General features: G+C 41.9%; 4 protein-coding genes and 1 long non-coding RNA gene across 5 annotated transcripts; 3 read left to right on the top strand and 2 right to left on the bottom strand.

The window, feature by feature from the left end:
• Positions 1–145: 145 nt before the first annotated feature.
• Positions 146–1,968, top strand: LOC6527844. Its single transcript, XM_002088880.4, has one exon. It carries the CDS (start codon positions 348–350, stop codon positions 1,785–1,787), a length of 1,440 nt encoding a protein of 479 aa, XP_002088916.2. The 5' UTR covers positions 146–347; the 3' UTR covers positions 1,788–1,968.
• Positions 1,969–5,760: 3,792 nt separating this feature from the next.
• Positions 5,761–7,039, bottom strand: LOC120320876. Its single transcript, XR_005560442.2, has 3 exons — positions 6,895–7,039; positions 6,204–6,842; positions 5,761–6,093 (listed from the first exon to the last, which is right to left on the bottom strand). It is a non-coding gene; the product is annotated as an uncharacterized LOC120320876 (long non-coding RNA).
• A 111-nt stretch (positions 7,040–7,150) lies between these two features.
• Positions 7,151–7,602, top strand: LOC26536122 (kunitz-type U1-aranetoxin-Av1a). The gene is made up of 2 exons (XM_015199213.2): positions 7,151–7,260; positions 7,319–7,602. The coding sequence occupies exons 1-2, from the start codon at positions 7,188–7,190 to the stop codon at positions 7,486–7,488; spliced, it is 243 nt and encodes an 80-aa protein (XP_015054699.2). The 5' UTR covers positions 7,151–7,187; the 3' UTR covers positions 7,489–7,602.
• A 474-nt stretch (positions 7,603–8,076) lies between these two features.
• LOC6527845 lies at positions 8,077–8,657 on the top strand. Its single transcript, XM_002088881.4, has one exon. The coding sequence runs from the start codon at positions 8,180–8,182 to the stop codon at positions 8,579–8,581; it is 402 nt and encodes a 133-aa protein (XP_002088917.1). The 5' UTR covers positions 8,077–8,179; the 3' UTR covers positions 8,582–8,657.
• Positions 8,658–9,525: 868 nt separating this feature from the next.
• Positions 9,526–10,101, bottom strand: LOC26534896 (kunitz-type serine protease inhibitor vestiginin-1). Its single transcript, XM_015199075.2, has 3 exons — positions 10,057–10,101; positions 9,833–9,981; positions 9,526–9,774 (listed from the first exon to the last, which is right to left on the bottom strand). The coding sequence occupies exons 1-3, from the start codon at positions 10,098–10,100 to the stop codon at positions 9,593–9,595; spliced, it is 375 nt and encodes a 124-aa protein (XP_015054561.1). The 5' UTR covers position 10,101; the 3' UTR covers positions 9,526–9,592.
• Between the last annotated feature and the right edge of the window lie 2,727 nt (positions 10,102–12,828).

The raw sequence follows: 12,828 nt of genomic DNA on the forward strand, positions 1-12,828 counted from the left end.
AAACAAAACAAAGACCTCAGAACTCAGAACAAAGGAAGCCAAAGTATATTTCGATGATTTTTCAACTTATTCTTCATTCAGCTTCACTAGCTGCCTTGTTTGCGCAGCGTTAAAAGTTTTGAATTATTGTGTTTTGGCATTGTCTGGGAGAAACCCATCAGGCAAGTTGGTCCAGGCACACTTGACACGCCTTTGACAGCCTTTACTATTAGCTAAACCCAAAATTTAGAATACTGCTTACATATTTGAGATTATTTAGATACTCCCGAAATTCTTGGTGAATGCATTGCCCAAACTATGCCCTACAGCAGCAGCTAAGCACTGAGTGTTAAGGACCATCGTCAGCCATGCTACTGAATGATGCCAGCAGGGATCGTCCCATCGGCCAGGATATTCGGCGCCTAACAGACGCCGAGCTGTCCAGCATGTGCAAAGTGTACGGTCTCGTTGTGGAACCCATCAATTTCCAAAATAGACGCATGGCAGAGCGCAAACTCCACATAGAAATGATCACGGAGCGAGCCAAGTACCGGGCCCATCAGCAGTTTGCCCTGGAGTGCAACATGCGAGTCTCCGGGTACATGCGTCAAGTGCCGCCGCCGCAGCCAGACTACGGTTTTATGGACGTACTGCCTCAGAACTCCTACCAACCCATGCCACCCCAGACGTACTGGCCCTCGCCTGGCACCAATTTGCGCAGCCCACCTCCGCCCAGCTGGAGTATCCAGCATCGTCGGGAGCGTCGGGATCGTCCGGATCCGGTGCTCGAGCCACATCAGTACTTTACTTGGAGGCAGGAGAACCGGATAAGCAACCAAAGGACTGCAGATTCTGAAAACAATTTCTTGGGCTTCAAGATGCCCTTTTCCTTGGGCGCTGCCAGGGATATCAGGTCAAGGATTACCAACTCTATCAAGCGCTTTCAGGGCGGAGCTGCGGAGAACGCGAAGGTGGGGATCCAGAATCCGCCAGTGCAGAAAAAAGGAGAGAAGGTAGTAAACTTCGAAGGGAAGTACACGCATAGATCCAACTATGCTAAGTATCCAGAGGATTATCAGAAGGATTATCAAGAGGATTCTCAAGAGGATTCTCAGGAGAATTATCAGGAGGATTCCTATGAGGATAGTGTCGAAAAACCAACCAGCTCAGACCGTGAACGAGATACGCTTTCTGGCACTTCAGAAGACGAATTCCAGGAAGTTGAGAGGAAGGACCTCACTCCCAAAAACACCTATCCGTATCCCTTCAACTTCCAGGAACTTCAGAGACAGATTGTTGATGCGGAAACCCAAAATGAGCTACGCGACTACAAGAGTTTCATGAGCCTATCGAGTGTTTACCACGAGTTCGACACCCAGGTGCCAATGGCACGAACGACACCATCTGTGGACTCCAAGCCCCGCTTCAGCTGGTGGTGGCAGTGGAGGGCGAAGGCGGGGGACGAGGGAATTCCGGAGGCGGAGCGGACCACCGAACAGGATCTGCTGCAGGAGCGCGAGTTGAAGACCATCAACTACCTGAGCGAGGCACCTACGCGTCTGGATGATGGTGTGGTGGAGTTGATGGGCAGGGTGGAGCTCCGTGATGACAGCGAGGAGGAGGTGGTGCTGGGAGACACTCAAATAGCACAGGGATCTCGTTCCTGGATGGGCTTCTGCCGGCACATCTTCCACCGGCTCTGCTGCGATCATCACGGAAATCTCGATCCGGAAAAGCTGCAATGCAGCTTCGTATGCTGCTGCATGGCCTTCAGTGTCTACATGGGCTTCAAAATGCTGCGGTATTGACATAATGTGGGCAATTTCATAGGTGTTTGTGTATCCAGTATTCAGGAAATTATGCATATCCCAGTTAAGAAAAGGATGCAAGTTGTATTCATCGTAATCATCTGCCTTTGTTTTCTTATGTTGAGATACGAACCATATTCTTAATACACTACAGTGCAATAATACATGCAGGTCAAGTTCATTTAAGGTTGCAGGGTTTTCATTTTATTTCTGGCATATTTCCTTATTTATTTTCACTTCGTAATTTATTTATCCCAGCCAATGTGTAGGGCATTTGTTGTCTTCAATTTGTAAGCAGATGCCACTCGTTGGAGAACGTGACATTGCGACACGTGTTTCCATTTGTGAGAAGTCGTCGTTTGCTGGTCAAATTCTCACTTTCGAGTTGGTACGGAAATGAAAGTGTAATTATATTCATGGCACTCCGACAAGGAAGCCTTATAAGATTAAAATTATTAGAAAGCAAAAGGTTTTCTAGATTTAGATTGCTGTTTATTTCAGATTTATGTATTTATATTTTTCTAATTATTTTTCAGGACAATAGTAATTTTTAGGTACCTAAAGTATGGTACCAATTTTTGTGCACCAGTTATAGGTAGCAACTTTTTATCCTTTTTTTAAATTAAGTTGCCTTTACTAGAAGTAAATCAATTTCGGATTACTCATTTCCAATTTCGATCGCCCAACTAACCAAACAAAATCTAATCAAATGCAATTGGCATGACCGAAAACCCAAGCGAGGAAAAGCCATAAATAAAAGTTTGGCCATAAAACCACAAAGAGACATAAAATGGGCATAACAAATTTAAACGGCATAAACAATTGGCAACAAAGTGGGCTCCAATCTGAACTACAGAACAGATCGCACGGTTTTTGACTCCGCTCGTATTGCAAATTTGTGTGGAGTATACAAAAGTCTGCAGCTATAAAACGAGAGACAGGACTCAATTGCCTGGCTGGAGCACAGAATCTGAGAAAGTCGATGGTTTGGGCAGGACTCCCAGTGTGTCTTTATGCCAATTCAATTTACCGGCAAATCGCTGCGTCGAGTCTTAGTCCGAACCTTTGGAAATGAACATAAAAACGCCAACGAAATGCGGCCATTTAATTTATATGCTGGCGCGCATTAAATGGCATTTTAATTTCTATGGAAGTCGTAAAAAGTCCTAAAAAGTATTTCTCCTCTGCTCCTCTTTTCATATTTATGTCTATAAATTTATTTTGCACTTTTCCATTTCTCAATTGCGTGCAAAAGATTTTTACATTTAATTCAATTTGCCATCTAATGGATGGGGCGGCCGGTTGTGGGCGATTCCCCCCAAGGGAATGTGCTTACCAACTGGGCGTGGCCATGTCTGTTGTGCAGTCATTGCGTGAAATATGGTCCCGGCTACTTAGCAGTCTCATCTTTAGCTCCTGCTCCAGCTCCAGCTCCTGCTTCAGCTCCAAAACTGAAATCCGGTGGACGCCCGAGCCAAATTACCGTTACAAATTTGCGCTACTTTGATGGCAGCCACCTCATTGCCAGTTCTCCTCCCGAGGAAGCGAGGAGACGAGGAGTCTGGGATTCGGAATGCCCGGCAATGTCATACAAAATTTATTCGCCCTACGTGCCTTGGCCGCAAATCTTCGCTGCGTCCAGAGGGTCAAGCAATTTTGACCGGGCTAGTTTGGGTCACTCCAAGTGGAAGCTGCTAATGGTTTTCATAAGAAAACGGGGGACGATCAACTCATGGTTCGTTGGGTGAGTTCTGGGCCATCATCCAAAGTTTGGCTTGGGATTTCAACCCCATGCTGAGGAGCACGTCATCCTGAAACAAGGTATTATATGGTTCATCTTGGTTTTCAGATATTAAAACTAGCATAGCAAACATTTATCGTGGCATACTCATTAGCAAACATAAGTTAGAATGTACCTAAAAGCTGTTTGTAACTTTCGTTTTTATGAGTTGTAGATATAAACTAAACTACAGCAAACAAATTTAGCTAATTCCTAAATATATATGCCAAGCGCATTTCATTATTGCTTTGAACTGGCCAAGTATATACATATGCAAATGCAAACCCAAACTTTCGCCGAGAAAAATAGAAGCTGCTACACATTTGCAGCCATTTTGGAAGCCACTTAACCAGAAAAAGTTACCAGCATCTTTGGCCTAATGAACGAAACACCAAGCAAGCAAAACTAAAAGCGCGACTGCCGGAGGTTGTTTCGAATGGATGGGTGATGATGTGGAGTGGTATGGATGGTGGTAGGATGTGGTGTTCAAGGACTGGGGGTTTTGGGTTAACCCCTTGGGGGAAAATGCAATTTTGTAATTGACTCACAATCAGTCGAGCGGAAGTTGTTTAGCTATGCAATATGGCTGCCAAATGCGACAAACGGATGCAATTTGTGAAATATGCACGAAATAAGACGATAAAGCGATGCTCAAGAGGTGGGGAATGCACAAGTCTCGCCCAATGGAACCCTATTCCGCCAGAGATTGAAATGTCAATCCGTTTATGGGATGGGGACATGTCCCTGTTCGTGTTCCTGCTCCTGTCTATCCGCATGAGTGGAACATGTTTGTCAGCTAGTTTTCGATGCGATTTTTTAATGCCAACTGTTCGTGGGGTATATAAGTTTCTAAAGTGCTTGTTGGTGTTGAAATAATGTTAAAGTTGCTCTTAAAAATAATAGTTGTTAAACCTACAGATAACTTATATTTATATTTATTGGCGTACAAATGCAGAGGCTTTAGCAAAGCCATTCTAACATATGAAAGAATTGTAACATGTAACCCTTTTATCCCACATATGAAGTGCAAGTAATAGGTACTAGGCCAGTTGCAATTAAGGCATCTTCCTGCGCCTTTTCAGCCTGCATGTGTGCCACAAAATGTTGCCAAAATGTCCGTTTGCCGCCCACATGTCTGAGCTGAACGACGCGCCCGAATGCCGCTGACAGATGTTCCACCTTTGGCCAGGAAACGGGCTACGGAGACAAGCTGTTTGGCTTCGCCGGGAACCTGGAGGTCGACGTAATAGTTTTTATGTGCGGTTTTCGGTTGGGTTTCTGCCTTTGCCCTGCCATAAACGAACAATTTGTGTAATGCATTTGGTGAATAATGAGGTGGGCAGGGAGCTTTTTTGGCTCCGAGGCGACAGATTTTTTGGGGTTCATGTTCGGTTTGGGAGTCGTTCTATGCAGATTCATTTTTTATGCTCACAGTTTTGCGGAAGTTCGGAAAAAGTTTCCATATAAAATGTTTACGTATCGATATTTGCGGACATTTTACCGGTCATCCAAGGGCAGGTGTGCCATTTCATGTAGTACATGTGATTTGAAATGTACTATTACATATTTCTACATTGCTATGACGCCAGACAGACGTGTGCCAAACTTGGTTTACATGTTCCTTCAGCTTTAAATTTCTCTTCTCAGATTTATGGAATATTATATTCAAAAGTCAGTGAACTAACGTCAATATCAATATTATACGTATGTTAAGAGCCCTTCAACTTTTAATGTAGTTGCTCATAATAGACAAGCAAAGCAATGCCAAATATCATATGCATTCTGTCTCTTTAACAATTGAATTCAGCTTTTCATAACTCGCTTTCTTAACGCCAAAACAAAGTTTGTACAAAATGAGCTGAATTTGTTCCTCAATCTGAGCGCAATTATTTCTGTATCGCACCATTTCCGCCAGCCAATCAAGTTAAGCAAATGCTCACTTAACCAACTGGATACAAACAAATCAAATAACATTTCTTACAGACTTCTCCCAATTAATAAGAATACAGTCTTCTATGAATACGACTGCGATAATACCCTTGGTATTGTCTCTATTCCGAATTTTCCAATTTCATAATCAAATGAGAATGTTTAGAGTGAGATTTCTATTAGCTCAATGAAAACCATGAACTATAACCATAAATCAAAGTACCTTGCACAATCAAGGGAATTAAATGAATTGCTTAACCCGTCTACAGGCCCGCAGGATCAAATGTTTCTGTTTCTTATTTTTTGATGCAAATGTCAACAATTAATTTGGAGGCAAAATATGCGCAGTCTCACAGAAAAATAAATAAACGCCAAGACGCAGAGGGCCAGGCTAAAAGTGTAAGGAGGAAAATTGCAAAGTAAGGCAAAGTAAACAACAGGGGGAAAGCTGGAAAAATGTAGGAGCAGTCCTGGCAATTAAAGTTGAGACTGCAGAGGCGGATCCAGAACGAGATGAGCAGGTGGCTGAATCCAAGGCCTCCATTCTGAAGGAGCAGGTGGCATAATGAAGTCGATTGGAAGTTGAGTTCACTTGAGCTGGAATAATTTGTTTTAATGCCGATGTTGACGCCAGCGGCGAATGCAAAGTAGGTAGACAATTAAGGAGAACATTATTGTGTTTGCTAATAAATATGAAATTAAAATACCTAGAATTTATGGCACACATGGCGCACACTTGATATTCAAGAGCAGCTTCAAAATTAGGGAAATAATTAAGTGTCCTTCAGAACTTTTCGTATCAAGAGTTCAAAGAATGATTGAAGGTTCGGGGTTGAGAATGAATATTTAATCGGGTCGTTCCTCTCTTCAACTTGGCAACTTAAAACTTTGATCAAGGCCCAAATAATCGAACCGCATCATTGGCCATCATGTCCGGTCATCGGCGTTGTTCGCTCCATTCGACAAGCCACTTTAATGGCAGCCCAGGGCCTTTCGTTTTCATCCTGCTTTCATTTACATGTCCTGTGGCGCATCCGAACTTTTCCTCGACTCCTCCAGGATCTGTCAGATGTATTTGATTGATTTGTTGGGCAATTTGCCGCCGCCTGTTGTTTGTCAGAGTTTGCACAAAGTTGTGTACGCCATTGCGCCTCCGCTCCCAATCCACTTGAATCACTTTTCTGCCACATTCATGCATGATTTATGTTTGAGCATATAAAGCTGCCATCGACGTAGTTTACGGAATGAGTTTGGCAGACATGCTGGGGCTGCAATCTAGAACCTGCTCTCCCATTAAGAGGACCTTTGAAGTCCAAAGTGCCTGGCCAAAAGTGTCTGTCGCGGATCTTGGGTTAAATCAATCAATGACTTAATGGCTTATTGTGAATATATTCTCACATATCCTTCGATATTTCCCCATGGACCATCAGGCGTCAGTCTACGCGATAATTGGATTAATAAATTACTCAGGAATTGATTAAGAAGGTTAATAATCCACGTCAATCGAATCAGTTGTCGTGACAATTCTGATTTGAAATGACACTAAAAATACAACGTTTAACGTTTGTTCCACTGGTTAGGCTCTTTAGATTTAAGAAAAATGTATGCATGAAATTCGAATTTTACGGTATAATAAAGAGTGCATTTTTAAAAGTAATGGAAATCTGAACTAAGGTCATCAGACCAGGAACATGAAGCTTCTGTCGTTGTCAATTGTTATTATTTGCGCCTTACAATTGCAAAGTGTCGTTGGCTACAATCCGGGTACAATAAATAAATCAATTAATTAATTGTTAATGACTTGAATTCTGTTAAATTATAGCAAAGTGTGATGATCGCAGAAGTAATGGAGGCGCTTGTCGAAAACCGCCCGAAGACAGATGGACCTTTGAGAAGATTCACCGAAAATGCGTCGAAATAGATTTCTTTGGATGCCCAGGCACGAAAAACATCTTCAACTCTAAAAGCGAATGCGAAAACGCCTGTTTATGATGTATTAGTTTACTGATCAGCCCACCAGTTTCAAGGTGAATTGATTTGATTGCATGTTATTATTCCTGTACCACGTGTCGTATGCGTAATAAGAGTATTAATTAACTCAGAGAAGCTTCCTATCCCTTTGTTGTTTATGGCAGACAAGTGAGTAAACACAGCCCAGCTAATTGATGGCTGGCGACGTTTTCCTCTGACCCGATTAACCATTTCCCTGGTAACCAGTGGTTGTACTTTTCCCACTTTTCCAACTTTGCCTATGTGTGTACAAACAATGTCTGGGCTACCGAGCGCTGATTGATTGAGTTTCTGTTTCTGTGGCACGAGGGCGTCCAGTTAATGGATCAATGGCTTTCTGTTTAGTTTGCTGCCATGCTCGTGTACATTCAACATCACTCTCACCCTATTTTTGTGCTTATTATAATAAAGTCAATCCGGTTAGCAGAAACAAATTGTTTCCTTAGATTGCCTTTGGTGCAGTTCTGCTTGTCCTTTATGAGTTTACTAAGAACTCTAGCTTAGTGACTACATGCATGTTTTCATTTTTCTTATTTAAGATTAAAGCAAGCCTTAGATTAAGGTTTTTTCCATTTGAAAACTCACTCAACTACACAATCTAGTTCGATAAACACCTAACACACTTTAGTTCATAAAATATCTATTTACTCTAAGAATCAACTTGGGGACAAAGATGCTAATTCCAGAGGTGGACATGTGGAATGTGTCCAAGAGTAGCCGGATACACCGCCTTTCCATTTTCACTTGCGATAAGCCTGGACTGAAGGTGTTGGACTACACCGCAGTGCGGGGAGTGGATAGGTTCTACTTGGAGTGCCAGGACTACAGAGATTACTTCAGAGACCCCTATAATCGAGTCCACAAGCCCAAGAGGTTCACGACGTATGCAGGCAGGTGCGACGCAAAGTTGGATACCGAAGTCGAGATCCTTTCAATGCCGACCTCGTGGCGCATTGATCGCCAGCCCATCATCTATCCGATCGACTATCACTCGGATATGGCACTTGGTAGAAGGGACTGCGATCACATCAAAGCCTTCTGTTCCCCAGCCGAGAGCCTTAGCTTCAAGCGATAGGTGCCTCCAAGTGCATGGGATTCCTGGGATCGGCTGTTACGCTTTTGGCAGTTTAAATACAGTTTAAGCATTGCAAGCCATTGGTTTCACTCTACATTTTGATGTATTTCAGGGTAAATGCTGAAGGATGCCATTTGATAACGCTCCACTGTCCGTCTGCTCTGTCAATGGGTTCACGCGTCAGATTCTGTTGTTTTGCGCCAGTTGGGTTGCACTTTTCACCCGCTTGTTGGCGTGCAAATTGCTAATGAATTTAATTCCCTTGCACACACGCTCGCAGACAATGCTGTCAAAACGGGGAACGGATGGGAAAAGGCGGGAGAGCGGGAAAAGCGGGAAAGCGGAAAAAGGAAACAAGGCGACAGCATGGCTACTGCGAACATGTGATGCAGGCGACAAGTGAACTTTGTCTGTTGTCGGAAAATCTAATAACCGACAGCGAGCAAACACACAATAACGCCGAGTTTTCCCGCTACTGTACTAGTCGCTGTGTATTGTCGGGTTTTAATTTGTGTCAGGACCTGCATATTAAGTGGGGCCGGCCACAACGGTATCGAAGGATACCAGCCGCATTCTGATTGAATTTCGGAGGCGGATCGGGGCGTGGCAGCTCTAGTTGATACAACACGGTGGCCACAGCCCTCTCATCCCGATGGCTGATTAAGCATACGCCATGTGTGCGGGCCATGAGCCCAAAAATACACAATGCATTTTCTGGTTGCCATATTTGAAGCCTATACACTCGTATTATCGCTGACTGCTCCGCTGCAGTGGTAGAAAAAACTAAATAATATTCTGTTAGGCAACTCAATTTTCATCAGCATAAATCAAAACTCGACGGCAGTTCATTTGCATTGCGCTGGGCTTACCGAAAATTGTTGAAAAATCTATTTCAACTTTGCAGACAAATCATATTCTCGGCTGAAGCGGAAAACAGCAGAAACTTTACGGCAGCTGGAAACTTTTATTTTGACGGTCGCCCTCAGAGGGCATTAAATGTTTCTATTTACTCTATTTACTCGATTCAGGCAGACACTCCCTTTTGCAGTCCGACTCATTACCGAATAAATTTTTTGATTTAGTACATCCTCCGAAGTCAAAAGGCTCGCACCTTTGTTGCTGCTTGTTGAAACGCCACATAAAAAGCAGTGCCTTGCACGGTCCCTTTTGAGCGGGCTCATCGTCGCAAAAATCTGAAAATGGTTCGGCCTTAACTCACAACACAGGGAATTATACCGCCGTTTAACTTACATGGATTGTAGGCCCAGGACCCAGCGACCAACAGAAGCAAAATGATGCAAACACTCTGAAAATTCATTTTGGGATCTATCAATTTTCGTTCTTGATTAGTTTTAAAGGGCAGATCCCACACACAGTGATTCCACAATCCTATGGTGATTCTAATGGGACATTATGCAAAAATAATTCTTGTGAGTTAGTGTTAAGTGGGTTAATTAAATGCAGATGTGTCTTACCGCTCTGACTGCTTACGAATCCCAGAATCAGCGAACGCCATCATCCTTTTATGAGTGTGAGAAAACTGATTTAGTATAGTAATGCGTTGATAAACTGTTTAATTAGGAAACCCGTTTTAGAAGCGGAAAATTTTTTAGATATATCTAATTTTTATGCAAGAAAAAGAAAATGAAGCGGTCTTTTTCACTGTTTAAAACTAAATTTATTTTTCTTCTCTATAAATCAACTTTTACAGTTTCATACTCTTGTTGTTGGCGGTTGTAAAACCAAGAAAATCAACGAGGGCCAACGAGGATAAACACGAATTAATATAAAAAATCAAATCGAACATTCCCATACATATAGCCTGATTCCCCATTACATTAACTTTACAGTTTAGAAATTACCCATCAGAAAGTAGCTAAAGTAGTATGAACTATTCCACGCTAGCATAAGGTATTTTATTGTGGCACCTAATGGAAACTATAGAATAAACAAGCTAAATTAAAGTAACAACTGTGAAGAATAATATAATATCCAATATATATAATATTCCATTCGGCGCCTAATTATTTTGATGGCGGCTTGCTACCAATCAATAATTTAATAATTAATTACTTAAATTGAAATCCTTTCTAACTCCTAAAACCTTGCGTTATTCTAAGTGTAATCTAATCAAAGTGTCGTTATAAATATATATTTTCAATGGGATTTTCGCCAGAAATGGCCGCACAACTAAAATGTGCTGCTTATAAACATAGCTATGTCTATCGGGGTGCATGGTGCATGGTGCATGGTGCGGGGTGAGGGGTGCGCGGTGCGGGGTTCATATGATTAAATACATGTTTCTTGGCAAAACGATAGAAATTTACAAGACCAATACAACAATAAATCGACAAACTTGCGCTGCTTCTATGTCTCTGGAGTCTGTATGCTTAATCTGAACTTTCTAGCTTTTGTAGTTCCTGAGATCTCGACGTTCGTACGGACAGACAGACGGACGGACAGACGAACGGACAGACGGACATGGCCAGATCGACTCGGCTATTGATCCTGATCAAGAATATATATACTTTATATGGTCGGAAACGCTTCTTCTGCCTGTTACATACTTTTCAACGAATCTAGTATACCCTTTTACTCTACGAGTAACGGGTATAAAAATTTAACAAATTTTCAAAAAATGGCAAAAAATTTCATTTTCCTTTTTAGAGCACAGGTGGAAAGGAAATTTTGTTACGAATTCAACGAGGTTTGGCATTCCACTTTTGAACAACTATTTTTACTGCTATAAAAAAAAAAGATTTTTTTTTATCAAAAAAATCAAAAAAAAAAAATGGTTGCAAAAAATTAAAAAAAAATGGATTAACATTTTTGTTTGATTAAGAAATTAATTTTTCTTATGTTAAAACATATTACGAGCATGGCAATAATATAATAAACAAATACAAATTTTTTCCACCTTTCTGTTAGTGCGTCTTCCTTGAAAGACGCTATAACCTGATTACAATTTAGGCTTGGTGAATTGTTTAGCAGATGAAATATATACATTTTTTCCATATGGCAACATATTCCATACTTTTTATTATGGTAAATAAAGTACACAAGTCGACTGCCTCTAAATCGCAACAGGATTATCGTGCGAGGGGATTCGTTGAGCCTGCCAATGGGCTGGCATTGAATTTCAATTTGAACAGGTACTCAGAGTCAATAAAACGAGGGAGGAAAGTCGGGTAAAGTTATTTATATGTGGATGTACTCGAGTTCCAGGTCCTGCCAATAAGCCATTGATACGTTAATGTATGTCCTGTACCCGCGCTCCCATTTACTTGTCTGTATATGTGTACGAGTATATGTGTGTCTGTGCAAGTGTGTGTTTGTGCCAGCTTAAGTCGGATTTTTGAAGGATTTGTAGGAGTGAACGCTGCGCCATGTTTATTTCCCGCGAAGAGCAGCGGGACTGCATTTATGAGGGCATTACGTATACGCACGGGTGGCAGCGAGTGTTCTTTCAGGTTTTATGACTGCAAACAACCAAAAATATTTATAATTTCATTTGTTATGTTAACCAAGGGATGAAGCAAAACACGGAAAGAGTTAATCCGTGGGGATCTATAAATTTAAAATTTCCAAAAATGAATTTTCAGCACAATTGACCAAGGTCCTTTGTGATTGTGATTAACTGCTTGGGCGAAAGGTCATTGGTGAATTTAAATAACCCCACCAGTTCCCGTTCTACATTCAACTCAATAATTAAACAAATGTAAATAGACGCAAAATTTAACCGCAAAAGAGTATTGTTTTGCCTATTGTGACACGAGGAGGCTTATCAAGCTCAAGACCCCCATAAATGGACGATGCCCCACAAGTGCATTCAGTTCATTAACTAGACAAAGCAGGACACACACGTAAACGCCCTTCGAAATTGAAATCTATTGACAATGTAATTAATGCACACCAGAAACAATTCGGGTCAAAGTGCAAACATCGGCAACAGGAGCAGCATCTATAAACTCTCAATGCAACGACAGTGTGCATGTGTATCCTGTTCGTCCTGTTGTCTCAATGCAAATACAGAAAACGTGAAACGCCCCCAGCTGCTCGATTTATCGTCGCAATTTCTGCTAGCTTTTCAAGCGCCATGTTTATTAGAAAACCGAAAACGTAATGCAAACAGCAACCGAGCAAATATTTATATATGACATTTTAGACAATTGTGCGACACAGCTGCGAAAAGCCGCATCCCTCCCCTCCCCAGTTTTTGCCTCGATTTTACCCCGAGCTAATCCCCC

The sequence above is a fragment of the Drosophila yakuba genome, chromosome 2L (genome assembly GCF_016746365.2).
Source record: "Drosophila yakuba strain Tai18E2 chromosome 2L, Prin_Dyak_Tai18E2_2.1, whole genome shotgun sequence".
In the NCBI taxonomy this organism is placed as follows: Eukaryota; Metazoa; Arthropoda; class Insecta; order Diptera; family Drosophilidae; genus Drosophila; species Drosophila yakuba.

Coding starts and splice junctions, on each gene's coding strand:
- LOC26536122 (XM_015199213.2), top strand. CDS start 7,188: ATGAAGCTTCTGTCGTTGTCAATTGTTATTATTTGCGCCTTACAATTG. Junction 7,261..7,318: donor TGTCGTTGGCTACAATCCGG/GTACAATAAATA, acceptor GTTAAATTATAG/CAAAGTGTGATGATCGCAGA.
- LOC6527844 (XM_002088880.4), top strand. CDS start 348: ATGCTACTGAATGATGCCAGCAGGGATCGTCCCATCGGCCAGGATATT.
- LOC26534896 (XM_015199075.2), bottom strand. CDS start 10,100: ATGATGGCGTTCGCTGATTCTGGGATTCGTAAGCAGTCAGAGCG. Junction 9,982..10,056: donor ATTCGTAAGCAGTCAGAGCG/GTAAGACACATC, acceptor ATGTCCCATTAG/AATCACCATAGGATTGTGGA. Junction 9,775..9,832: donor GTCCTGGGCCTACAATCCAT/GTAAGTTAAACG, acceptor AACCATTTTCAG/ATTTTTGCGACGATGAGCCC.
- LOC6527845 (XM_002088881.4), top strand. CDS start 8,180: ATGCTAATTCCAGAGGTGGACATGTGGAATGTGTCCAAGAGTAGCCGG.